The following is a 26588-nucleotide window of genomic DNA, read 5'->3' as shown; positions in this document are numbered from 1 at the left end:
AAAATAAAGTATTTTTTTTTATTTGTTTATAGTTACTTTAGTTTATTACTAGTTTATTGAAGTGTAAAAATTCAGACTTAATCTTAGGAAAAACATTGCTCTAATTTATCGCACAAAATAGTACCTTCACGCGAAATGAAGAAATATCTTAAAATGTTATCAAATGTGTTTATTGAAATAATACGCTAGCGTAATAATAAAATTACACGTCGAGTTGATAATCTCCTTCTTCGGTTTTGTTAAAATTGGTTAAAAAAGACGATTTTATGTAAGTGTAATACGTCTTTACGATTAATGTAAAATCTAATATTTTCTTTAAAAAAAATCTGACGACAGTTTCTTACTACAATGCTAAATGGATTTTTCTTTCTGTGACACTTTCTCTTACGGTAAAAAGTCGTGGGGTGACACAGCATATAGACCGAGAAAAATACGTATGGCAGGCACAGAAGTCCGATCGCCTTACTTGTCTATAACCACGTCCATAAAGGGTTTTATCCTAGTCTAGAACTAGAATAGATATACATAGTATTTAAAGAAAATAGTTTAAAAAATCCGTCACAATTCATTTCTGGCGAGATCGCTGTCAAGTTGTTCGCTCCAAGGTAATTGCTTAAATGACCTTCGCAAATCGCTGCGCCTGCGTTTACGAGAAAGACAAGTTTTTGCGTATAGTGACTGTAAATAAAGGTCATTGAATACTTGAATACAGGCTAATAATCTAAATTTAATGCATTCGTGATAAAATGCAGCCGGCAAACGTACGATAAGAATAATGTAAGCAAATTCTTGATTGTTTCGAGTAGCGATGTATTTATTCATTGAAATTTGTAGCTGTTCTACTTATTATTAGGAAGATTAAAAAAAGCCAAACATTATATAGAATTTGTGTATGAAACGCGACAACAACATATTTATATTCCAAGAATTATCTATATATTATCCGCACGATATTCGTAAAAGACGATAAGCGGTGAATATTCAAGTAAATTGAGCAGCGTGACTCGTGTGCAGGCGCAACCTTGCGAGCGCGGCGCAGGTCAGATATTTCGAAGGTCGATGACTCGCAATCGTCGAGTTATTATTATTTGACAGCCCGCGCCCCGCGCCCCGCACACCGCGCTACGAGCGGGAACTCGAAACGAATAGATCTTTACTTTTTTCTTTTATTGTTCGTCGAATATTTTTGAATTGCACGACTCTATATCGTTGTGAATTGTGTTTGACTATTGCATTGGAAAAATAAATAGCAGAGATAAATTAAGTTTTCATGTTGTATAATTGTATTGCTCTGTGACTTTTTGACAAGTGATCTGTCAGTTTTAAAAATTTGACTGGCCAAAGATAGGCAATATTAATTTTTTTTTAAATAATTTTACATAGAATTAATTGTGTAAGTCTTAGGTAAGATTTTTGTAATGTTAAATATTAGTTATGTGCGAAATTCCTCCAAAGTACTAGATATTTTATTTTTATTCTATTTTAATGTTGTAACAAATTATCGTAGGCAAAAGTCAACTCATACGTAGGGTTTGCGCAATGAATGTTGCAATGCAGAGACTGCGCGTCGTAATAATAGGATGACGTGTTTTAAAATAAAAAGCTTATAAGTATAGCATTAACACATGTTCAATAAAGTTATTATTGCTTTTAACTGTTCTGTCGTTTCCTTTAGGAAAATCTTCGAAGACCTTTTAGAAGAAAGCGTGCGTTCTATGCCACGTGACTTTGGTAACTCTGACTGCAATGACAGCCTCAATTAAAAAAACCTTGTTTTATTTGTATTATATAAGTGTAGACGTTATTTTATGTTTCGGAAAAGCCTAATGGCGACCGCTTTAACTCTCAACTTTTTTGTTATCAATAGACGTTCACCCCAAGTCAATGGTCGTAGTTTTTTCTCTTTCCCAAAGAGAATCTACTACCTGCACGCGGACATGACGAACCCTTAAAATATTGACTATTGTGCGCGATCTTTTATTTATAGAGGAAATTTATTACTTATGTCAATGTATCGGATCAATTTGTATAAATCATATGGTGCAGAATGATACGGATAAAATTATAACGCAATAATATGATATGCTGACAACAGATATGTACAAAAGGATATATATATATATATATATAAATATCATATGGTATAATTTATTAATTATTCATACGAAAACGTGTAAGTAAGAACGTTCATAAAACAAAATAATTTGTCTATGCTTCGATAACAAGCTGTACTGTTGGAATTTACTCAAAGGGTCATATGAGACTAAAACCCTGGTTGTAAGATCAAAGTATTGTTAGGAGTATAATAGTAGTTGATACAAAGTGAGCGCTGACCTTGCGCTTCACGGACACTGCAATTAGGTCAGTGTGTCAGCAAATTTGCACTTTTTCAAATAACGTTTTTCATATTTCATTATGTTCTATATTTTTTTTTTAATTTGTACCTACATATTTGTATTGACATACAACCTAGTGGTACCGCCACATCTCTAGTTTCAAAATCCTCACGATATTTTACTTTACTGTACAAGTGTGTTGCTACATAGTAGAAAAGTCCGTTGGTGCACAACCTATGAAGTCGGGGATGATCATAGGATTGCACTGTAGTTACAATATATTTATGATTATCATTAAGGATTTGTTACCTGTAAATCCATTTCTATTAATCAATATTCATCAGATTGTAAGGAACGTAATAATTTTAATTGACTATACTGGTCTGTTTTTATTACAGATTTGAGGTTAGTTTTTAATTATGAAATCAATTAAACATGATAATATTTTTTTATTTGTATGATCCTGACTACTCAGAGCTTATCGTTTTCTAGGTATGTATGTACCTACGTATTTTATTATAATACAATAAGATGAAGACTACGTCAAATGAAATTAATAATAATTATTCTAAATAAAGAATCTTATAACGCACCTGGTTTAATATACCTACGTAATAAATGGCCTATAAACTATTGGTAGACATTAACGTATTTTACCTAATTATATAACGATAATTATATTTTGCATAATATCATTACATAATTTGTATTATTACACCCATTAACAATCTTAAATGTTGTATTGACAAGAAATTATCTAAACCTTAACGAACAATATAAGTTGTATGGATTTCGGAATTATGTCAATTGTCAATAAAGCTTACTTACAATATCCACGTTCACATTAGAGCACCTCAATTATAAAGGAAATGTTAAAGAAAAGCTATTCCCCAAGACACGGTGTATACTATAGGTGCGCACGATCTTAAGAGACGACTAGCAGTCTATACAACATAGATTTAATTCTCATTGTTGATGACGTTGTCAAATACGTCAAAATTCATAGATTAAAATTATTTGGGAGATAGTGAAATCAAAGTTCATTTTAAATTGTAGCGTATATTACTAATTTACAGTTTGCCTTTTTGAACAAAGTTTTTTTTTAAATTTTCCGTACGTGCTGTTTAAAACTTTTATAGATATAGCTGACCTTCAAACTCGTTTCACAAATTAAGTAAAATTGACTTTACCACGTCAGGGTGTATCATTTTTTAATGTGCAAATATGTGGTTAGTGAAAGGTTTTGCCACGAGCGTGGCTATCATTAAAAATAAAAAACTGGCAAGACGATGACTCGTAGGAGCAAAAAACTTGAACGTGTGCGAGTGGGAGAGAAGTAGAGCCCAACAAGTGCGTTACCCCCGCGAAGATCTGCGTACTTTAATATTTATTCGTAGTGATCGACCTGATAATATTAAACCGTAATTTTCCGTTTAAATTTCATACCTTCTAAATTCAATTTAACTTTTATAACGGTTATTATTGCGGCTAGAATCAAGTCACATTACTCACGTCATGTAACCATAGACAATATTTATTTATGTCTTTCAATGCCAATATTAAAACTCAACTTACGTAAACTAAATTATTTTGTTATTTATTGACAGTCATAAGACCAAAAGATAAGTGTTTGATTGTTGAGTCATAATTAACTAGACAATTAAGATGACTATGTATTTTTTTTATAGACTAATACTATTGGTATCGCGTAAGTAATTAAAATCGTTATGTAAAGAGCGAAAAGATGTTTGTAAATTATTCTCGGGTGTCCATTGTTCATTTATGACTAATGAGTAAGTCACGCGTGACGTGCCCTGAAATTTACATTTTATTATTAGAATACATATGCATTTTCATAATTCTCAATAAATGTCATTTGTTTTCATATTTATATTAAAGATCAGCTCATGATAATAGAATAATTATTCACGCTTTGGAAGCTTTTTAGCTGAAAATGTTGTTCATAGGCGAAACGTTAATTACTAGGAGATTAAACGTGGATGTTATATTATAATTGCATATATAAATGGGCTGGATATCTTTACTTAAGTAGATTCTGTTATAAGATCGTAGGGTGAAAGGAAAGGCTTTTGAATTTGCTATGATGATAATTTTAGCGATGCTCTATTGTTTCTAAGCGGTGTGATTGTAAGCCAGGCATTGTGTACTTTGTGTTTCTGGTTAATTTTATTTACATCACGTTCGTCACTTATCATTGTATTGTATCTCTGTGGCGTTTCCTTTACTTGTTCCCCGATAACTGTTTATCGTTATCTGCACGTGCTTTATCTGTTATTAACTGTAGATAGCAAAGATTTCGAAAGAATTACTCGTTCGTTTTCTTTCTCAATTCTATTGCAGTGTATTGGCAATTACGTCCTTTACGCTTCAGTGGATGACCGTGAGGTTTTAAGGTTATATTTATTCGTGTTAATTCAACTTTAGTTTTATTTGTTTAAATCGAATTTTATAGTTAATGCAGTCTTCTCTCGCGACTACAAGCGTTAAACAAATCAACCTAGATACTTATATATATCAACATATACATGTTATATATGTGTGCGACGTGCCAAGCCAATAGGTCGACCAACCAGTCGACCAGACGGTCTCCCTCCCTCATTATGTCCTCCGTCTGTTCTCCCCTCCCCCGTTTCCCTCTTACGCCGCCCCTCGCCCCGCTCCGCCAGTCAGCGTTTGGCCTCAGAGTTGATATTACGTCTTCTTTGTCCAAATTTTTGTCCACGTCCTAGTTGATAATCTTTTTTAGTTTTGAACGTTGCTTTAAGGAGAGTACTAGCGTTTTCAGGTAATTTATTGTACAGGTCATAGGATTACATTTTCTATATTATCTTTGTAGAGAATTTATTAAAATGCTTTGTCTTGTTACAGGTACTTCGATCTGGGTGTGAACCCTTCGCTGCTTCATCATGGGAGTTATGTAAACTTAATAGCTGACGAATTAGGAAATTCTGTGCAATAGTTAAATTTTGAAGTGCATACTTGGATCGTTCAGCGAAGTGAAAGTGTGAACAGGTGAAGTGAGACTTATCCCGTGTGATGTGCTACAAACAAAAAGAATACAATTAGTTTGTGTTTTATGTGAAATTTTTTATTTCGGACTAACTGGATTAATATTTAATCTAATGGAGACTGTAAGTACTTTTCAACCTGTATTTTTGATTGTTAATTGAGTAAATCTATGCAATTATTAATTAAATGCGGAATTTCTATTTCAAAATACACGAATTGTTAATGATTTTATATACGCAATGTTAAGTGTGTTGTAGGAATGGAGGATGAGGAAAACAGATTATTAGAATTTCGTATATTCCCGTCGGCTCAAAAATGCCGGCGTTATATTTATGGTAAATTGTCTTGAATAACGGCGGGAACAACGGGTAATTTTAGCATATCTACCGAAAATTAACATGAAATTTGAATAATTTATACTAAACATGACAGATAACATGAATAGCGCATTTGTACAATTTCTCATAAGTTTATAAACTCCCAAGCTTGGATCAAGGGTCAACTGAAATCAGTTTAACGATATGGAGTTGAAAGAAAAAGTGCTGTAAAAAACCAGGTAGAATCTCCCCACAAGAACTGTCACGCACTTACAATAAATTTTGGTTCAATGCAGGTGCATCGGGATTCTTATGGGAACGATATGTTACACCTTTTTTTAACAAGAAAATGCTTAAATCACATATAATTTAGTGAAGGTCAATAATACTTCTGGATAATTGAAGACGATTTTTTTTCTATTGTCTATTGAGATGATGCGGAATATTTATCTTGAAGCGTGCATATTCCGACGGCCGTAGTCTTACAGATATTATTGGTATTTATCAGACGTCTTTTCAACATTAGCTTAGTTTTATTACACATAACCTATAGTTGCTTCGTAAAATGTTAAAATTACGTTCATAGGCACGCGACCTTCGTTGTCATTAAGTAATCGTTTGGTTAATTTGTTTGACTTCGAAAAGACAACAATACGTCAGTGTTTAAATTTTTTATAATAAAGCTTCCAATTAAAGTATTATCAGCGTTATTCACAGACGTTATCATAAATTAAGGCATAATTTACTGTCGATTTTCCTAGAGCTGGGTTTATATTTTGTTAAATTGTTTATTTTCGATTAATGAGTATAGCTAATGAATGCTTTATATCGTCTATTAAAAGGACACAATGGCAAAAAACTTAAGTTAGGCTATCTGAGGCTAGTTATATATAGATATAGGCATAGCTTATACATATATTAAATACCTAGGTAAGAGTTATACATACTCTGCTGGCGCAACGACCCAAATTGAGACTTGCCATAAAGAGAAGTGAACACGCCCTTACATTACAAATTAAAAAATTGTAGTAATTATAACAGTCCTAGTGAGCCTTATAAAATAATAGTCCTAGAGATAAGGCTTTTTCGTACTCTGGTACGACTCCGTATGCCAAAAACCTATTGGAATTTAAGATACAGTAGCTATTTCGGTGCTCAGTTATATTCGCAAGTTTCGACTGAGTCTTACAGCCTACTTATTGATCATTCTATTTTTGTCTTAGTTCAAACACCACTTAATAGAAAGTGAGGAACTATTACTGTAGTGTTATAAGACTGATCGATTTTCAGAGGAATTATAACTGTAGTGTAATAAGACTGGATGGATTTTCAGAGAATTACAAAAATACAACTTTTATGTATCAAAAAGAGTTTAAAAGTATGCTTTTAAAATTTAAAATGCGTAAATAGTAAAATAGGTTAAATTACAATACTTCATGTATTATTTACTAGAAAACATTTTTTCTAAACATGAGTTTGTATGATTAGCATACACGACTTTGAGTCGTTGAGTTGAGTAATGTTTCAGTTGTATCATATCTAGAGCTTAGGTCGTTTTCTCGATAAAATACATAGAAATTAACCATCAACTATAAAACTTGTTTGAATCGAATATTAGTTGTCAAAAAGATTAATCTACTCGTGAATAATATTATTCATTTTGTAAAATCTGTATTTTTTTTCTGACTTTTATTCAACACTAGATATACTCAATACGCCGTGGCAACTATATCAAAAGAGATATCCTTAAAACACTACCAGACATTTATTGTCACTACAGTTACACACCCACGCCCCACACTTCTCTTTATATTTTATAGTTAAGTTTTTTCCAATTAAAGGTAATTTATGACGTCTAATAATATAGGTAACGATTGCGTTAACTCGATTTTGGGTTTGAAATCCGCCTATCACTAACCTCTTACCTCTTATAAGTATATAGTACTAGTAAATGTTTTCATTCCAGACCATTATTGCGTACATTAAATTTAGTTACGTACCTTGCATAAAAATATCAGCTATTATGCTTCATGACTGACAATAAATTATAGATTAGTTAAATTCTATATTTTGCCGTATTTTTATAATTGGTCTAATAAGTCTTCTGTCTCTTGTCTGCTTGGTATATTTGTCGAATCACGGCTCCACCAGAGCAAAAACAGCCCCAATTTTTTTCCTGCATATTTTCATCACTCGGCATTGATGTACCATGCATTAATGTGGTGGCGCATGCTTATTTAACCCCATGGCAAAGAATTAACATCATTATTTGTGAAATGAATGATACAAATCTTAGGTGTTAACCTAACCTAACCTTTTTTCTATCGTTCGTTACAACTTGTATTGCATAATATATAATTAAAGGGTTTTTAATTTATAGAAAGATATTTGCACCGACCGGGCATCAAACCCGATACTCGTCGCCTAGCGAACACTTAATAAGACCGCTAGGCTATGAGGCCCTTAACCTAACTTAACCTAAACAAGTCTAATGTAATTCACTGGGAACTGATACAATATCATATACATCATTCATGTAATATTAACAGTTATTTTTTAAATTTTTTAGGGGTCCAAAACCATGAGACTCTTTATTCACACACTAAATACAAGACGTAAATAACGATAGAAGAAAATTTGGAGATGTTTTAAAGTGGAGCCGTGACTCGACAAATACACTTTTTTTTTAAATATTGTATATTGTACTTAATACAATAATTGATTAATAAGTGTATTACTTAATACAATAAGTGTATTACTTATATTAGTATATTTTCTCGTGTAACGAATGGTCATGAGAGTTAGTAGTTGATGAGAACTAAATATCTTAAACCGTTGTCCATTAGGCGGCGTTTTTAAAAATTCACGTTAACAAGACGACTAAATAAATTTTATGACAAGAAGAGCATTTGTGACTTGTGTCGTTTGTGACGTCGGGAGAGCAAAATGACTGACGCGTTTCATGACCTCGTGGTCCGGTACAAATTTAGAATCGCTCAAGACTTATTTATTGAATTTATACTATATGATCATTTACATACGCATTTATTTAAGACCCATTTACAATATTTGTTTATTTGGTATTAACTGTAGAGTATATTTCGTATAGTCATACGACGAAAAAATTGTTAAGTCGCGTCTATCTACCTATAGCTATCTACTACCAATAAATAGTCACGATTCTTCCGTGAATAGCGTTTAAATTACAAGTTGGCTCGAATGATTTCATCGCGAACTTGTAGTTGCGCGGGCGCAGATATAGCGCAACTGGGTCAAGGCGCGCGCCGTCTGCGCGTTTCCTACTCGGCTCGGTGTTGCCAATACTTAATTTACCTGAATAGTGATCATCATTTGCGGATTAGAAAATAGAACCGGTCTTTATAGGACTTTCTCTACAAACAATGATAAGTTTTTTCTGAAATATAGTTTCTGCCAATAAGATTACGTCATATTGGTAGATAATGTGGCTTACGAATAAATGGTAAACTTGACGTTTTGTATTGTACTTTGGAGCATGGTTTTGCTAATTCTACGCCAAACGAGGCTGGTATCTTCAAATAGAAATGTTTATCAGTTGTCAAGTATTAAATTAATACTAAATTAGAACAACTTCAAATCGGACACGATAGTTATTATCTTGAATATATTACGGTCAAGGATATAAAAATACTTATAAATTAATACATTAAAATAAAAATAACCGTAAAATGTAAATTTACTGTAAATAACGCCTACATAGTTTCTTTAAAGCGTTGTCCCAAAAAAGCCGTAGGAAAAACTGAAAGGGCGTTACAAAAGTATGGGTAAAGTCAGCGATTATTTCAGTGACAGCTCAAAGGAATCCCTCCAATGTATAGTGTTCGTATATAAACTAGTAAACGAATAGTTATCGTAACAGTAATGTAATGTATGGAAAACATTAGAACGTGAGCGTATTTGGAACTAAGCTGAAGAATCAACAAGCAGCTTTCGTAGAGACACGAACCACAAATTTTATGGAATGTCAAAACTTTCGAGCTGTCAAATTATCGTATTGACATATAGGAATACTTGACTATGGTTAAGTCTGTGCTAAAATGCCTCTGTAATATGCACTAACAATATATAGACTAGGATATTTAAGGAATTTGTGGACTGTCCATTAACACATTCCCTACGTGAACAATGTAAACAAACGATATACATAGACAACATATCATATACATGATAGCAGCAGTTTGCACTAGTTACTGTGCACCGACCTACATAGATACCGGCTATCGCCACAGATATGCCCTCCCCCTTTCTCTACAGGCTAAAATCACTTATCTGTACCACATTTATTTGACTGACGTAGGATGCCAAAAAAAAATTAAGAACCTTTTTTTCATTTGATATAGATTGAAGTGTTGACACATTTGCTTATTATAACCATCTGCGTAAGTTTTCACAGAAAAGAGGCTAGCTACGTCGAATTGTGTAGAGAGATTTAACGCCATTCCAAAATTATTTAACCATGAATACTTTGTTAAGAAAAAATGATCAAAGCAAAAATATTATGTAAAATCTAAATTGGCTTTATTGGAAAAACTGATATGAGCCAATAAAAAAAAACAAATTACTTATTTGAAAGTTTAGTCAGCAGTGTTGGCCTAGTGGCTTCAGCGTGCGACTCTCATCCCTGAGGTCATAGGTTCGATCCCGGCTGTGCACCAATGGATTTTCTTTCTATGTGCGCATTAAATACAGAAATACCATCCGTATCACCTCGACGTCCGTCGTTCCACAACTAAGCGTTTTCTAAGGCAGTTTTTGCCAATCACCATCACTATGTGGAACCAGCTGCCCACTGAAGTATTTCCGAACCAATTCTTGAAAGGTCGGCAACGCACTTGCAAGCCTTCTGGCAATGTGAGAGTCCATGGGCGGCGGTATCGCTTAACATCAGATGAGCCGCTTGTCCGTTAGCCTGCTATTACATAAAAATAAAATTAACATTAGTTCGAACGGTGAAGGAAAACATCGTGAGGAAACCGGCTTGCCTTAGACTCAAAAAATCGACGACGTGCGTCAGTCACAGAAGGCTGATCAGCTACTTGCCTATTCAATTAACAAATGATCATGAAACAGATATAGAAATCTGAGGCCCAGACCTAAAAAGGTTGTAGCGCCATTGATTTTTTTTAAGTTTGTTGCGCGTAGCATTTCTATAAAAGTAAAAAATTATCATAACCTAATAAATTATATTTGATTTAATACCTATGCATAGAGAACGTGGCTTAGTTAATTCATTCATATTACATAATGGCTTCCATGATAATGGTAACTTCCTTATTACGTTCTCCAATCTTTTATTAACACATTACATATGAAAACGAACTGATTATTTTTCGTTTTATATAGAATTAACTGGCGGAACAATCACCTATATTTAAACTTATTGCCACCCATTATAATACCAAAACACGTTTTTAGTTTAAGAATTCGTACCCTATTTTTGTGAAGGACCTAATATCGGATACCTTGATGGTTCTTAAAAACTAAAAATCGTGGAAATGTTATCAAAACTACAATGTTATCTATCGTTAACCCTTTGCCACACAATTGTACAAACATGATAAACTATCGCGATCTCTATGCGGAAGTTTTATGTTTGTAAATTATTACTTTAATAATTTAATTAAATACGCTGCTTAAACTACCTGCTCAACGTCGACAATAATATCTCAACATATTTTACGCAGAGTTGGAGATGACTCGACATGTAGTTACACGTTCATATACATTAGACTCACTCATTCAATTACATGCACATTGCACCCACACACTAACTCGTGCACTAACGCGTCTTGTATGCTGTTAAAAAAAATGAATTGTAAGAAGTTTAACGTTGTTAAGAAATTAGGTACTTAGTTTGTTATGGGAACCCTGACACAGGTAATGTACTGTAATAAACTGAATACCTAATTCCTTAACAAAGTTTAAACTTAAACTTTTACATAAAAGGGTTGTACACACAAACACATTGTAATGCTTATATAGATATCTACTTATAATAAATAATCATTTTTTTTTTGTAAAAATATGAAAGGAACTGTTACACGTAAAATCAAAAATATAGATAAAACGATACATATTGTTGGCCCACTCACTATAACAAGGTTCTATATTCATTTCAGTTTAGTAATTAGACTTTGAATTTTTGTCTTTTCTAAAATGGATACATAGTGGCCCTTATGCTCAAGCATTATAATAAACGAATATAGTACACCATGAAAAATGGATTATCAGTTTTATACGATGCAATATTACAGAAATTAAAATGACATAGAACTTTGTAATAGGAAAAATATTTATTTAAAACCAAAACTTAGGACTTTGTTTCTGCTAAATATCACTGCTGTTTAATATTCTAAATCATAAATATTCATCATTGTTTTTTTTAATGATATATTTTATACGACAGTCCTCGAAATTAAGCATACAGACCGGATTTATTATCAAATACAGATTAATGGTATTAGCTCACCTTCAAGTTAACCTTACCATAGAATATGCGTAGTTTTGCCTCAGTTTTTACTTAATTAATCAAAGTTGTTTGTATGACGCTGGTCCCTAAGCCAGCATTCCTGTGTTGAGTGTTACATTGTCGTTGGAGGTATTAAGAAACTTATGTGCGTATATTATCATAAACAAAATAGCATTTACATAGTATGATTAGGTACTACTTATTTCTGTTAACGACTTTTTGTAATTATAGCAAATTTTAGAAAGGTCTCTTAATCTTTTGTTTAACATTATTTCTTTGAAGCTTGTCTGTTATATTCATTCCTATCCAAGTGTCGTGTCGTAGCCATATATTGGACAGTCAGTCAGTATATGCAATACCGTCTCTTCAGCTGTATTATTGCAATTTGGTTAAATCTTAAAGTACTTAGAAAATACAGTAAAGAAATAAAAAAATTAAACAAAATTCTGCTAAAGCAAATTTTCTTCAAGTTTTAAATTTTCATAGGTTAGTGTTGGCATATAAAACCAAATACGGTCTATAGTTACATTACTTGACCGTAAATTTCAAAATAAACATTCCATGTGCATAAATGTTCGTATGTAAATTGTCCCGAATAGTAACTCTATTAATAACATACAATCATGTGGCTACCGATATTAATGCGTGAAAATCCTTCTCTCCACACATACATTCGCATAGTACGCCTTGCGTATTTAAATGATAACGAGGCCTACATATATATGCTATGATCAAGCTCATGACCCACAATGAGTGTCACGTGCAGAATTATGGGCTATCCGCTATTGCTATAACATTGACTTTCACATTAATGTGATGCAACTACGCCTGCTATTAGGTAAATATTGCTTTCACCTCACTTTCACCCGCTACTTCCGCAACGGTTATCTATTGAAACCAGTTTTAAGCCAATATACAAGAGGAGAGCTTTGTAGGAACTGCGACTATGTTCTGTAACTATATTTTTTTACTTATTTTGTCACTGAACTTAAAGAAAATATTAATAATTTTCTTTGCTAGTGTGGTATAGAGTCGTAATTCGAGAGATAAATATTTTTTATACACTCTTAATTAATTTATATTAAAAACTTTCGTATATTTATAATAGTAAAGTTATTTATAAAAAGTCTCGCTCTCTTTCTCTCTCCTCTGCGGTCCAAAAACTGTCATGAACGAAACGACAAATTTCCAACGCTGTGTCCTGTCCCGTCAATTTCTGGTTTTCAGCTGCAGCAGGTCCTTTTCCAATATTTTTTTATTTTATTTAGGTGGGATAATATTTTCCAATTAAATTTACTACACGTCTGTAACTAAAGCATTTTACACCATAACTTTTAACGAAAGCTGGATAGGAAAAGAGTGTTGTAGGTATTTAAACAATGTAGACTAAAAAAAAATTAAAATCTTTATGAATTTCAATTTAAACTAATTAAAACTATATTCCTGATTTTAGCCGTTATATGATTAACTTCAATATAACATACATTAATTTTCAAATTATAAATATATTTTTTGCATTTGACATTGGCCCTCTGACCCAGTACTTGTTTATCTAACAAATATAATAATTACTTATCAGTTATTAACGTTGATTACGTTCTGGTTATTGTATTAAATATTTTAATTATGATCTAAGTAATATCTCATAACAATATTTGCCTTTGCGATTTTTCGACGCATGTTGTGCCATCGAAAATGTTCAATAAATGAGAAATAGTCCGTTCTTAGTTACGGGATTCCGGACTAAAAATTAAAAGTTTTAACGCTTTGATTCTGTGATGTAAGGAAACCGGTTTAGGAGTTTGAAAATTATTCTCTTGCAAGTTATTGACCTAGTAGCCTACAAACGAAGGAAAACGGCTATGTTGCGTGTTACAAGACCCAATCGACTCACGATATCATGAGCTTTCAGATTTGATATTAAATATATTGAGAAAAATATACCTTACATAAAAGTTTTAAAACAAACCATTGTATTAAAACCGTCTTAAACTATAAAGGAACTTAAAGAATGATATCTTGTCTCTAGACCGATCTTGTTGATGAGTTTACTGTGAAATGCCTCGGAAAGAATCATTATCTGTAATGGTTCTTAAATTAACAAAATCTCAAATGTTAGTCTGATTAATTACTCAGTGGCTGCAATAAAGAACTTAACATAGGTATTCACAAATTAGAAAATAAAAAAATATACGCGACCCAAACTGTTCTGACATCCCTGTCAACCAAGCATTCTTACAGCTGAAATTACGTCAATGCCAGTTAAATTGAACTATTAATAATATTATTATTATTAACTTTGAAAACAATTGACTTATTCCCTAAACACATTGTTATTGTTACATTGTTTTGGTTAATAATATTAGTTATATCATTGATAACTTGAACGTCATAAATGATAAGGAATAAACAACATTCAGATGTCGTAGCGTTGGAAACATTCCAAATGAGCGTGGCTTGTTACAATTCCTAAAATAGAATCAGGTAGGTATTTTAATGCGACCTATTTGCTTTTAGACAAGACTTTAATGGTTTTTACTACATTTTAATTTGATTTTATCTGAGAATAGTTAGATCTGTAACTAAAAAAATATCAACATTACTTTTATACTTTTTATTGAATTTTTTTTGACAAGAATTGATCAAGTTTTTACGAAGTTTGTAGAGTATTTGTGCTTTAACTCTTAATAATGCGTTAGAGGGCTCTTTTTACTTCAACATATGTACAATTGAATATATATCAGCTGCAAAGCATGTAATTTTTAACATAACATATAGTATATATTAACTTTTAAAATAATAACTCAACGTTTTCATAGCTCAGTAAATTAGAGGAAATTGCTTCTTATTTAAGGTAAAATAAAACAAATACAGGAAGTATTAGTTGCGCTGTAAGTCGGCTATCCTCAATAAACAATGCGGATCTAATAATAGAGGGCGGTAGAGCGCTGGATCGAAAAATAGAACGCAAATGTAGGACACAAGCGCGCTTGCGCATCGTATAGCCCCAGCTATGCTAACGCGCACGTTGTCATGAAAATATAACTCTAATTTTGATGAATGTCTTCCTTGCCATAACTATGACTTAGATCTGGGTTACTTTATTATAAGAAGTGGCCATCGTTGAACGATATTTTATAGTGTAAAAAAAAACACTGTAATCAATACAATAGTGTTGCTATTTGGTAAGATTTAATGATTATTTAAATTTTAAAGACGTGCAATACGCAAGGTTATTTCACGGAAAGTCTGCGGATAGCAAAATTGATCTGACCTTGCCTTGAAAAATTCCTTCCGCAACATTGCATTATTTCGCCGAGTAATTTTTAACATTTTTGTAGCATTTTAAATATGTCAATTGGATTTATTTGTTACAATTAAGTTTGCTCGGACTTGACCAATATGAGCAATTGTTTCTGCTCCAAGATATATATTCTAGAACAATATGATGTAATATAATATTTACCGTTGACGCTGATGCATTTGACAATTGACTACAATATAAAATGTCAAGTAATAATTGACGTATCGATTATTTATTAAATCTAATCATTATTTATACATGGGTCACTTCAGTACGATATACTTCGATTCAATCGTTTAACCAGATATACGAGGCAAAGTGCCAAGAATATTTATCGCTCTGAGGTACAATGTCTTTGCACGAATGTTAATTATTATTAGCTCTTCGTATCGCAATTGAGGATATAGATAGAAAATGTCAAAACACGCGCGCAATTAACATTCCCGATTTCTTTTTAAATGTTGTTATTCAGTTATTAGGATTACTAATATGTACTGACGAAAAACGGTTGTAAATACTTGAGCTACTGTCAACTTACTTACGACTTACACTTCATTTCACATATACCTGCAAAATCTATGATTATAGTAAGATTGATAAAGTGGGCTATCATTCTTATTTATCTATTTTGTGGTCTTAAAATGTTGCTAGTAATACAACAAAAATTCTTATGATTCTTAATCGCATTATTTGTGATATTGTTTACATTTCACATTCTTAGTATACGGTGACTAATAATTGAAACGTTGAAAAACGTCATCCAATTTTCCTCGTATATTTGCTTATTGATTTAATGTCCACCCGACAAATCTCATATTAAAGGGAGACTGACAGAATAACGATGTTATAAACCTTTGGCAATTATTCTTAGGTTTTATTGCAATACAAGATTAATTAGATAACTATTTTCTTCACATAGCAAGAGACTCATCTGATGCCCGAATCTTGTTTGCATTGAAAACATTGCCTATATTACATGAATAAAAATATAAAATAAACACATAATATATAATAATAAAACCATAGCTTACTGTTTTGGTTTTAAAGACACGCGGTAGATGATAAAAAATGAACTCTTGAAAATCGTATAGGATAATAAGAAATTATTTAATGTTAAATATGCCAATCGTGTTACGATAAGAATGTTTGTGTAAAATATTTATAATTAAGGTGGTTTCGCGCGCTTTGAGGGCAATGACCTACAGCTGTATTGTGTCATGTAAATAGCACACACAAATATTGCTCGAATAGAAAGATATACTAAACGATAGTCAAAGCGCATGTAATATATTATATATGTCATTAATAATTACACATATAATACATAAATAACCAATTTAAGCTATTTAAGATACGTTTAGTGCATAGATTTATGAATCCCGTATATAATCTGTGGAAACTGTAACGATTTTTATTTTTCACATCTTTTTATATCAAAATCATACACTAAATTTAAGTCATATAATAGGTTTACAAACAAACGATTATTAACTGAATCATATTTATTTATTTTTATTTATAATTTCAGACGGAGTCTTTAAGAAGAACGGAGACATGAACGTCAGGGGTTGCCATTCTCATCAAGCAGGATAGGCAAGGTAATATTTAAATCTTTTGTAGCTTTGCCCGAGTTAAGTTCGGTGGCGTGTGTGGTGGTGCGTGGTGGGTGGACATCCCTATGTTCCATTTTTGAACTGTTTGTTAGAAGCTTGGTGTCAACTGGCTTTTATTGTTTTAAATATCAGCTTTATAAGGTAAAGTTAGGTGTTCCGACGCTAGACTAAAAAAAACTGACTCGATTTATTTAACGGTTTTTAAATATTAATTGACACTTGTGTTACCTATAAATAATATAAATGTATTATCGAAAACGAGAATGTTGTTTTACAATTTACTGGCTACAAGTGTACGATGATTGCTCACATTTAGTTTGCGCTTCTAATTATTAACTAAAATATATATGTAACTTAACTAATGGTAGATTACATAACTCCGGTGAAATTATTTATGTTGTTGTATGTGAATAATTTTTGTTGTCTAATAGATTTTAAGATGTTACTATGTATTTCATTTACGTAACGCTCGAGTGCTGATTGTTCCTAAGTACAAATCGTGTTGCCAATATGTTTGAAATAAAATTGTTATTTGTTTAAATCAAAATTATAAACGCCTTATGATTTCCGTGCCGTTCAAGCATTAATAAATAATAATATTAACGTATGCGTAATGTGCGTGAGGTTTTCGTTGTCGGAGGCGGACGATGAACCGGGAGCGAAGAACGCTCAAGGACACCCGACGTCTAACGACCCCATCACTCGTTTTATGTTCTTATTTTGCTATTTAATTGCGATCCATATATCACGAATTTAATACATTGTTAAAATACTTATGTCAATATTTATCATTTCCAGGTTTCCAGTGGAAACAAGGATCGGATTATGGATGTTTCGTTCAACAATGTTCTTGAAGGGACGCGCCAATATTTTATGGGAGTGCCTAAAGCACAAGAAGGATCCGGACAGTCAATGTGGCCATCGGGAACTCCACCGGAAGAGGGAACTCCAGCAATGTCAGGGGCACCAGCGCCGTCGTCTCGTCCACCATCTGCGGCAGCAGCGCCGCCTTCCACACCAACACCGACACCAGTAGTGCCGCCGCGACCTCCCTCTGAGCCTATAGAACCGGAACCTCATATAATACACAAAGCGACAGTTATGAGAGAGGCTGCGGAAAAGCGCCGGGAGCAACCAGACCTTGAAGATGAGGAAGATCCTGTCGGGGCCATTTCTCCTCCATCTCACATCATACGTAAACCGACACCACATACCTTACCATCACCGGCGCCAGCACCTGCGGCTCCTTGTCCCTCTCCAGCAAGGCCACCATCGTCACTTCCAATTCAGCAATGTCAACAGCCGGAGCAGCTAGAATCTCCGCAATATCGAGCTCCACTTCATCAAGTGCAAACAACAACACCGCGACCTGTAGAAGACTTCTCTTCAGGACGCCCACCAGACCCTTACCCACAAAGTAGACCTCCTGAATCATACGCTCGTTATCAGTATGAGTCTTCAGCTTCAGACAGTAGTAGAAATTCTCATGGGCCTCCTGTTCCTTCGCCTCAACCGTCTACAATTCCGCGTCAGAGTCCGCAGACATACGCGCGTATTTCGGGGTCCATGACACAGCATTCAGTTCATCGGTTAAATGAAGCTAATACGTCTAGTCCTCCTGCGCAAAGGTATTCTATGCCACCTCAAGCGCCGCCTCCACACAACGATCGGGTTCCGCCTATTTATCATCCTCAGGTCTTACCCCCTACCAAACGAATAACAACATCTGCAAGTGTTTATGCATCTCTACCTCACAGACGCGAACAATCAACATCCATTTCGCGTTCAGCATCACATTTTGAAAGACATGCTTCTCTTCCGCAGAGAAAGTATGATCACCAACATACATATTCTGGATACCGGCCTGCTTCTGCTTCTGCTTCGATGCAACATAACATGGCAAACCATCGGATGGACCAACATCAAGCCCTACCGTACAAACATAGTGTGCCAGATTCCTTAAATTCACACTACACCTCTAGATCTGATCGTAGTTCAGCACCTATTCAGCCACATCCTCAGGATCCTCTTAGAATTCAAACCAGAATGGACTATATAAGCAAAAATGGATCTGTAGATACAAGAAATAGTTACCATTATCCTACACCCTCAACATCATCGTCGAGATATCATCCTAGTCCATCAGTACCAGGTGTGCAACACAATTCAGCAACGTCCGTGAGGTCATCTTATCGGCAAGCAGTTGTTCCAAAGAGTAATTATTCATATCCTTCCTCAAATCATACAAATATGCAAACATCGCCGTCTCGATCTGCAATCAAGTCAAGTTATCCAAATCAGCAAACACGTATGACGGTGTCTGTGACATCCTTAGTGAATGAAATGAATCAAACCAAACAAAAGCGAGAATCGCCATTAGATCTCTCGGTAAAAACAGTTAAGAATTCAGCAGATTCTTCTACAACTCAAGACGACGCCATAGATTCTGCGTCTATAGAGAATAAATCTTTACCGATACAGCCAAGACAACAACTATCAAATAATAGACATGCTTTAACCGATCGCTTTGTGTCATCTCATAAAGTCGACTTTGCCCCGGATTTTGCACAATATAGAGAACGTGTTCGATATGCTACTGCGTCACAACATTGTAATCCACCACATAATCCACCACAGAGGTATAATGTTCCGTATGAAAATTCTCGTCCTATGGGTGAAAATTATCCAGTAGAATCTCGGCAACACGTGTACGCTGAAAGAGCAAAATATAACAGTTCTTCCATGAGTAGAAATGAATATGTCCCCCGAATTGACTTGACCAGAACGGTTACTGATGAGCGTCTTGTAGACAATCGAAGACGAGAGGATGGAAGAATTGAAGAAAGAAAACGCACTGCAGGTCCAGTTGTCAGCAACATTCCAGAAAAACTTATGCGTCGTGAGGCGTGGCCGGCTGACACTCGAGAAAGACTAAGTCAGTCAGCTAGAGAACAGCGGGATCTTATGAGCCGCCCGGTATATGACTATACAAGTCATAAAAAGCTTGAGGCGTATCAGTATGAAATGAAACAGCCTGCGCATAGTTACCATGAAAGTCGTATGTCTGTCAATCAACCCTATTCCAGAGGAATATATGCAATTGAAAGTTCTACTAAAGAAACAGCTGATTATCGTAATCATTATCACGAAAGATATGCTAATCGGCACATTATACAAAAAACTTCTCATCGGGACATACATCAGCATCATCTCAATTTGCCAAATGGAATACCACAGGCAGAAAAAAGCAAGGTCTTAAGCATACTTAGAAATAGTTTAGAAACAAGACAATCCGCTTCATTAGAAAACGTTAAACCATGCACAATTCCAGATCTTATTGTCATAGACGATGTAGACGATTCTGTTATAGAGATAACAGATTTAACGAAAGAAAATGAGAAGGAAGCTAATAATAAAAATCATTACCGAGTAGGCGGAAGCAAAGAGCCTCCAAATCTTGGGAACCATATTCAAATGCCGAAAGCCGTTGATTCAATACCTTGTGATACAGATTATCAGAAAATAGATAATACTGACTCCAAGAGTAAGTCACCAGAAAACGATGTAGCATCAAGGATTAGAACTAAAGCTGAACTTAAAGTTATGCCACCATCACAAGACTCCGTAAAATTGGAATCACGCCCAAAAACTACATTGATTAATAATGATACAGAAAAATCTCTGCCAAAGTCGCAGAAGCAACATTTGTTTAACCAGATTCGACAAGATAATCTTCGATTCGAATCGGTTGTACTAAACCATAATTTAAACGAGGTTGATATTTCCGAAGTTAAATCGGAACCAATGAATATAGAAGAAATAGAAAAAGACGCCATGTTGTCCATTAAAACTGAAAATATAATGGAAGAAGAAATTCTAAATAACTCTAAAGGTGCTGTTCACTCTATAGATATGGATTGGGCCAGTGCTTGTGATAGTTTTATGGAACAATTAGAAACTGGCAACCATAAGAAGAAAGCTAATGCTATTGAAAATGAAAATGACGTAAATTGTAAACAAGACATTGAAGCAAAAGATGTAACGAATATTAATAAAACAGAAGAATCTATAAATATCGTAGAAAACTTCACAGACATCACAGCACCCATTATAAATATTAAACAAGAACCACTAGAAGAAGAAGAAATTAAACCTTTGGATGAACTCTCTCAAGAATTACAAGAAACCGTTAAGTTAAAAGAGGATAAAATTATTAAATCCAAAAAAGTTGAAAAGTCTCTCATCGATAAAGGAGTTAAAAACAAATCTTTAAATAAGAATAAATGTAAAAGAAAAAGGGAGTCGACAACCTCATCACCTATTAAACCAGTCAAAAAAGAAAAAGAGAAAAGTATTGCTATGAAAACAATAATAAAGCAAGAGACTGAATCAACTGATGATGACGAGCCTTTAATAAAAAGTAAGATTTTAAAAGAAAAGGAAAGAAGTGAAAAATTAAAGTACCAATTGCTTAAAGATCTGTCTGAGAAGTCGGCTATTGTTAAGCTTGAATGTTGCAATAGTACAAGAATGTCAATAGAGTCTACTCTGAAAGATAATGATGACAAACAAATGAAATCCAAACAAACAAGATCGAGCACTAGATCAAGAAGTAAATTGTCTACTGAAAATATTAAAAATGAACCGAATAATGATGAATCTAGTACAGAAAGCGAAGTAGATTCATTAACTCTATCGACTAGACTTAGAACGCGTAAGAAAACTAAAAGTGACGATAAAACAATACCTAATAGTAAAACGTCGGTGAAATCATCGCCATCAAAAAAACTTGACAACAGTAGTGCTAGTAACAGATCTACTCCTGTGCGAAAATCTGGTTTCGGTGATGGTTCAGATTTCCACCCTGGCTGGGAAGAAGAGCTGTACAGATACAAAAGGTCACTACGCATGCCCACAAGACTGATAGCTATTCCAAGAGGCCGTTCGGGTGGCCCATTTGTTAAAGGCACTAATTCACAGTTTCCACGAGGCTCTACGTCTCTGCCGGACTTAGACCCTGTGCCTTTGTCTCCAGCTCCTTCATCGGCTCCATCAGTAGTTACAGATGAATTATACAGACAAGCAGAAAAAACAAACTTAGATAGTGACTTAGAGTCAAATTCTAGTTATTCTACGCCTAATAGATTACATTATGATTCGGAAGCTTCAACGTCGACTGTTATATCGACAACAAAACCTAGGAAAAATCGAAGCTCAATTGTAGATGAACTCATAAAGAAGTGTGGTAGTAGAGATTCTTCCAGGAAGAAATTTAAAGAAGAAAAACACCTCAAGATGGTAACGAAATCATCAAACGCGACGGAACTACTTCCTACACCAAGTTTAGGTTTAATTAAAAACGGTCACAAGGGCAACCTAGGTGGAAAAAAAGAAAAAATATTAGAGGACATCTTTTACTTGGGAACGTTCAGAAAAGAAACGGTCTCTGCATTTAGAGATGCTTTTATTAAAGATACGAACGGCTTAATCGGTGCGACCGAAGAGTTTGCACCATTGATGTTAAAATCAAGGACAAGGACAGAAAGCAGAGTTTTAAAACAAAGAGCAACTATTAAGGAAGTATTTGGTGATGATAGACCCGCCTCCGCTCCACCAACATCTTGTAGGGAAGAAGAAGCCGAAGAGACAGTTATTGAAGTAAAAAAAGAACCTGAATGTAAACCCAAAATAAAGCCGAAAATCTCGAAAGATAAACTAAAACGACGCTCAAATTCAATTAGAGATGGCTTAAGAAGCACAGCCTTAAAAAGAAATGATGCTAAGGGTAGAATGATGAGGTTGAAGAAGAGAAATAATTTACTTAAAAATATGTCTGGAAAACGAATAAAGGAAATATGTAGTAAACCAAAAAAAGAAAAAAGCCCACTACTAGAAGAGAAATCAACAACAAAGGAAGAAGGTACTTCAATAATTACTTCAGAAGGCCCTGCAAAGAAACGATTTAAGCGTTTATTTGGAAGAAGAAAACTTAGTTCTGGCTTTGATTATATAAGGAAGAAGAAGAAACCGATTAAAAAGGAAGAAAATGTTAACAAAGTACGCCGTTTGGCTCCTAAACCAAGTCCGGAATCCGTCCATGATATTCAAAAAGAGATTAAAGGCTGGTTCATTAACAAAAGTATTGGAGAAACTCATCTTCATCGGGCTGCCAGACTTGGATTTACAGTAAGTTTTTCATTAGTATATTTATTATTATTTCGTTTTGTATCACAAAATCTTTATCCTTTATTCAGATTCAGAAATCGGTTTAATCTTGTATGTGTATAAAACGATTTTATCATTTCAGGATTGCGTCGCTTACTGCTTAGAAAAGATGGAGTCCGATCCATCTGCAAAGGACAACGCTGGTTTCACTCCATTGCACGTAGCGGCGGCGAGAGGACATGTCAGAATCGCTCGATTACTTCTACAATATGGTGCCAATGTTTCTGCGGCAGCACAGGGAGGAATCAGGTATATATCCTTCTGTTTACACAAGATATTTTTTACGTTCGTATTTTAAATGTAAGAAGGTAGCAAACTTGGCATATATGTGGAATGTGTCTGTTACTATGGTATTTATCTATTAGAAAACTTATAGATTAGGCCGACAGTGACGTAGAGGCCTATAATATATATATAGGTAATAATTTTATGTATATTACTTCAATTCTAAAACTTCGTAATCTTTTAATTGCTTGATACTGTTGAGACTTTGACTTTTGAGTTTGACAGACTGAGAAGTTTCACTATTAAGTATTATCATAAAATTATTTATCAAATTTACGTTCACAGGCCCCTGCACGAAGCGTGTGAAAGTAGTCATATAGAAATTATTCGACTACTACTCTCCTATGGAGCGGACCCACTTTTGGGGACATATGCGGGCCAAACGCCAGAGGAATTGGCTGAAGGTACAGCGGCAAAGCTACTTCGCCTCTACGTAGCAGATGTGCAGGGCCTGTCAGTAGACCCCTGGAGATTTCCGCCACCTAGCAAAATTCTTGGTAAGTATTGAGGAAGTACGTAAAGCGACACAAAAACACGCATTATATAATTACCCTAAAAGTATAATATATATATATATATATATATATCATGATAGGACGTGAGAGCTAATCGTACAGTCTAATCACAGTTTATTTCGTAAATTTTTAACATTTATGTATAATCTTCGTATCAATCATAAGAAAAACAAATACTTATTTAATTTAAACTTATTCGAATATTATATTATCATTATAATTATTTTAGATCGAGAAGAGATGGGTTGCGAACCCTTATCTTTCCCGCCACCCGCATCGCCTCCCCCTACCCCTGACTCTACCATAGAGATACAATGCACAGACACCCCTCTACCACCGTTCTATAGTCTGCGGACTGCTACTGGCCAGCCAGCGGATGGTTTATGGTGCCTTTTACAGGATGTTACTAATATCTTACAGGTGACTTATCTATCTCTATTGATATATACACTAAAGTTGTTAGTTGGTCAGCAGGATTATTTATTTATTTAAATTTTCATTACTATTATTCTGAAATCCTATAGTATTGTCCTGGCTGTCAGCCATTGTCAATATAGAGTTCTGTATTTTTTAATTGAAACTTATTTATATTTTACATATAACTGTATTGATGAAAACATTGGACAATGTTTATTATATACAATTTTTACAGATAAAATCAAAGGAGTCATTACTGAAACAGATACATTGCGGGTCAGGTTCCCCAAAGGAGCTACTCCGCGAAATAAGAACACAAGAGTTTTTAGAGAGAGCCCAGTGTCACCAACTTCTTTGTGCTGGCGAAAAGGTCAACGTACGGGCTTCAAAAGTCGCATTAATACGGGTTACAGATAAACTGAGGCAACTTTTGAAAATTGAGACTATACTTGTCAGCTGACAATAAACATAAATTGATAGAGCGCCTAATTTCGTGGCCGCTCTGACATATAACTTTTAACGATACATAACCGTCACATTGTTATGTCAAAAATTTTACACTAATAGTACTTGTTTTAATACGGTCTATACCCTATGGTCATGTTTGAACTAGCACGTATAGAAGGCGTCAGTGTAGTAGATATAATCTCCGTGTAAGTTTCCTAGTTATGGTCAATTTAAAACAATAATTATTTATTTATGAACAAATTCGAGATTCGAAGGCAGCCACTATTTTAAATGTTTGGTGTAAAATATTTTTATGTATCTTTGTAAATAATGTAAATAAATACGCAGTTGTAAATAATAAATGTCGCTTTAACAGTATGATATTTTAAAGGGTGCTATTTCATGTTGGTGTATGGTAAAAGCTAGTTTAATCAGTAGATTTGTGAGAATGATAGATATTAATTATTTAGTAGATAAAGGAGTTACCAGAAACTAAATTTAAACTAAGAATCACGTAAGAGTAGATTGTGCAATAAGTGAACGCGTTTTACGTTTAAATAGATCAATTTATAGTTTTTACTGATTACGGAGAATTCACATGGACAAAAATTTGAACAAATTATTTAAAAAATCAATTCATATTACATATATTTTTAATTTTTTCGATATCATCACATTGTTAAGTATTTTTGTTTAACATTACTCGGCTATTCACTTAAAACAGTTATTTTAATGTTTTAGTTATTCCTTTGTGCTAAATTTTTGTTCGTTGTTATGTTTTCCTATTTGATATTTATTAGTTGTCATTACTTATGTTAAATATGGTCCAATAATATAAGAATTATCAAAATAGTTATGCATATCGAAAATATGTTGTACATAAGATAACAAATTATTTTTTAAATTATTTTAAATGAATAAAAATTACCAACAAAAAAGCTTGATTAAGGTTATTTATCGATACATTTTCACATGCTCAAGGGTGTTAATGACATATTGGCAATATTGTTCAATGCGACCTGGAAATGTTTGAATTCTCTAATTGAGGTTCCAGAGAGTATTAATATTTTACTGGTTACTTTGTTTAACTTTTAAATTTTGTATGTAGTTGGATGTTCCATAGTAACGTTAAAACCATACATAATATTCCGCCCTAATATATGGAAAGGAAAACTATGAAGTACACGATTTAACTGTGATGATATTATAAGAGATTGCGCGGATTGTTAATAAACTTACTTTGTAATTGATGTTTTATACAATGGTATACAAGACACTTGTGTAATTTGTGTAATTACTGTCAGTTTTAGCGATACTCTATGCTGTAAGTATTATAATGATTAATGACACAATATTTCTTGTTGGTAAACAATAAAAAAAATAAAACTGAATAATCTTAATTTGCATTTGTCTTATTTTCCCATATAACAAATTAATTTTATAAATATGACTGACTTATTGATGTGAAACATCTATAGCCGCACGTAAAACCGATTAACACACTACTGCATATAGCCTGTATATATATACAATAGTATATATATATATCGTATATATTGTTACAATAATAATTATTATTGTAACAATTAAC

At 33.7% G+C, this 26588-nt stretch overlaps 1 protein-coding gene across 2 annotated transcripts in view; it reads left to right on the top strand.

The window, feature by feature from the left end:
- Window positions 1-26404, top strand: part of LOC123719897 — a 38380-nt gene extending 11976 nt beyond the window's left edge. The window contains exons 1-8 of one of the 2 annotated variants that reach the window (XM_045676356.1): window positions 5029-5142; window positions 5226-5488; window positions 17024-17093; window positions 17907-23294; window positions 23416-23582; window positions 23904-24115; window positions 24363-24553; window positions 24786-26404. In XM_045676356.1, the coding sequence (XP_045532312.1) occupies window positions 17934-23294; window positions 23416-23582; window positions 23904-24115; window positions 24363-24553; window positions 24786-25010 (6156 nt within the window). In that variant the 5' untranslated portion in view covers window positions 5029-5142; window positions 5226-5488; window positions 17024-17093; window positions 17907-17933 and the 3' untranslated portion in view covers window positions 25011-26404. Of the gene's footprint in view, window positions 1-5028; window positions 5143-5225; window positions 5489-17023; window positions 17094-17906; window positions 23295-23415; window positions 23583-23903; window positions 24116-24362; window positions 24554-24785 lie in introns of those variants that run through there. The other variant, XM_045676270.1, reaches the window with a different exon arrangement.
- Window positions 26405-26588: the final 184 nt, after the last annotated feature.

The sequence above is a fragment of the Pieris brassicae genome, chromosome 1, assembly GCF_905147105.1.
Source record: "Pieris brassicae chromosome 1, ilPieBrab1.1, whole genome shotgun sequence".
Lineage (NCBI taxonomy): Eukaryota > Metazoa > Arthropoda > Insecta > Lepidoptera > Pieridae > Pieris > Pieris brassicae.
The sequence above is the reverse complement of the archived record's forward strand: the minus strand, read 5'-3'. Positions and strand labels throughout refer to the sequence as shown.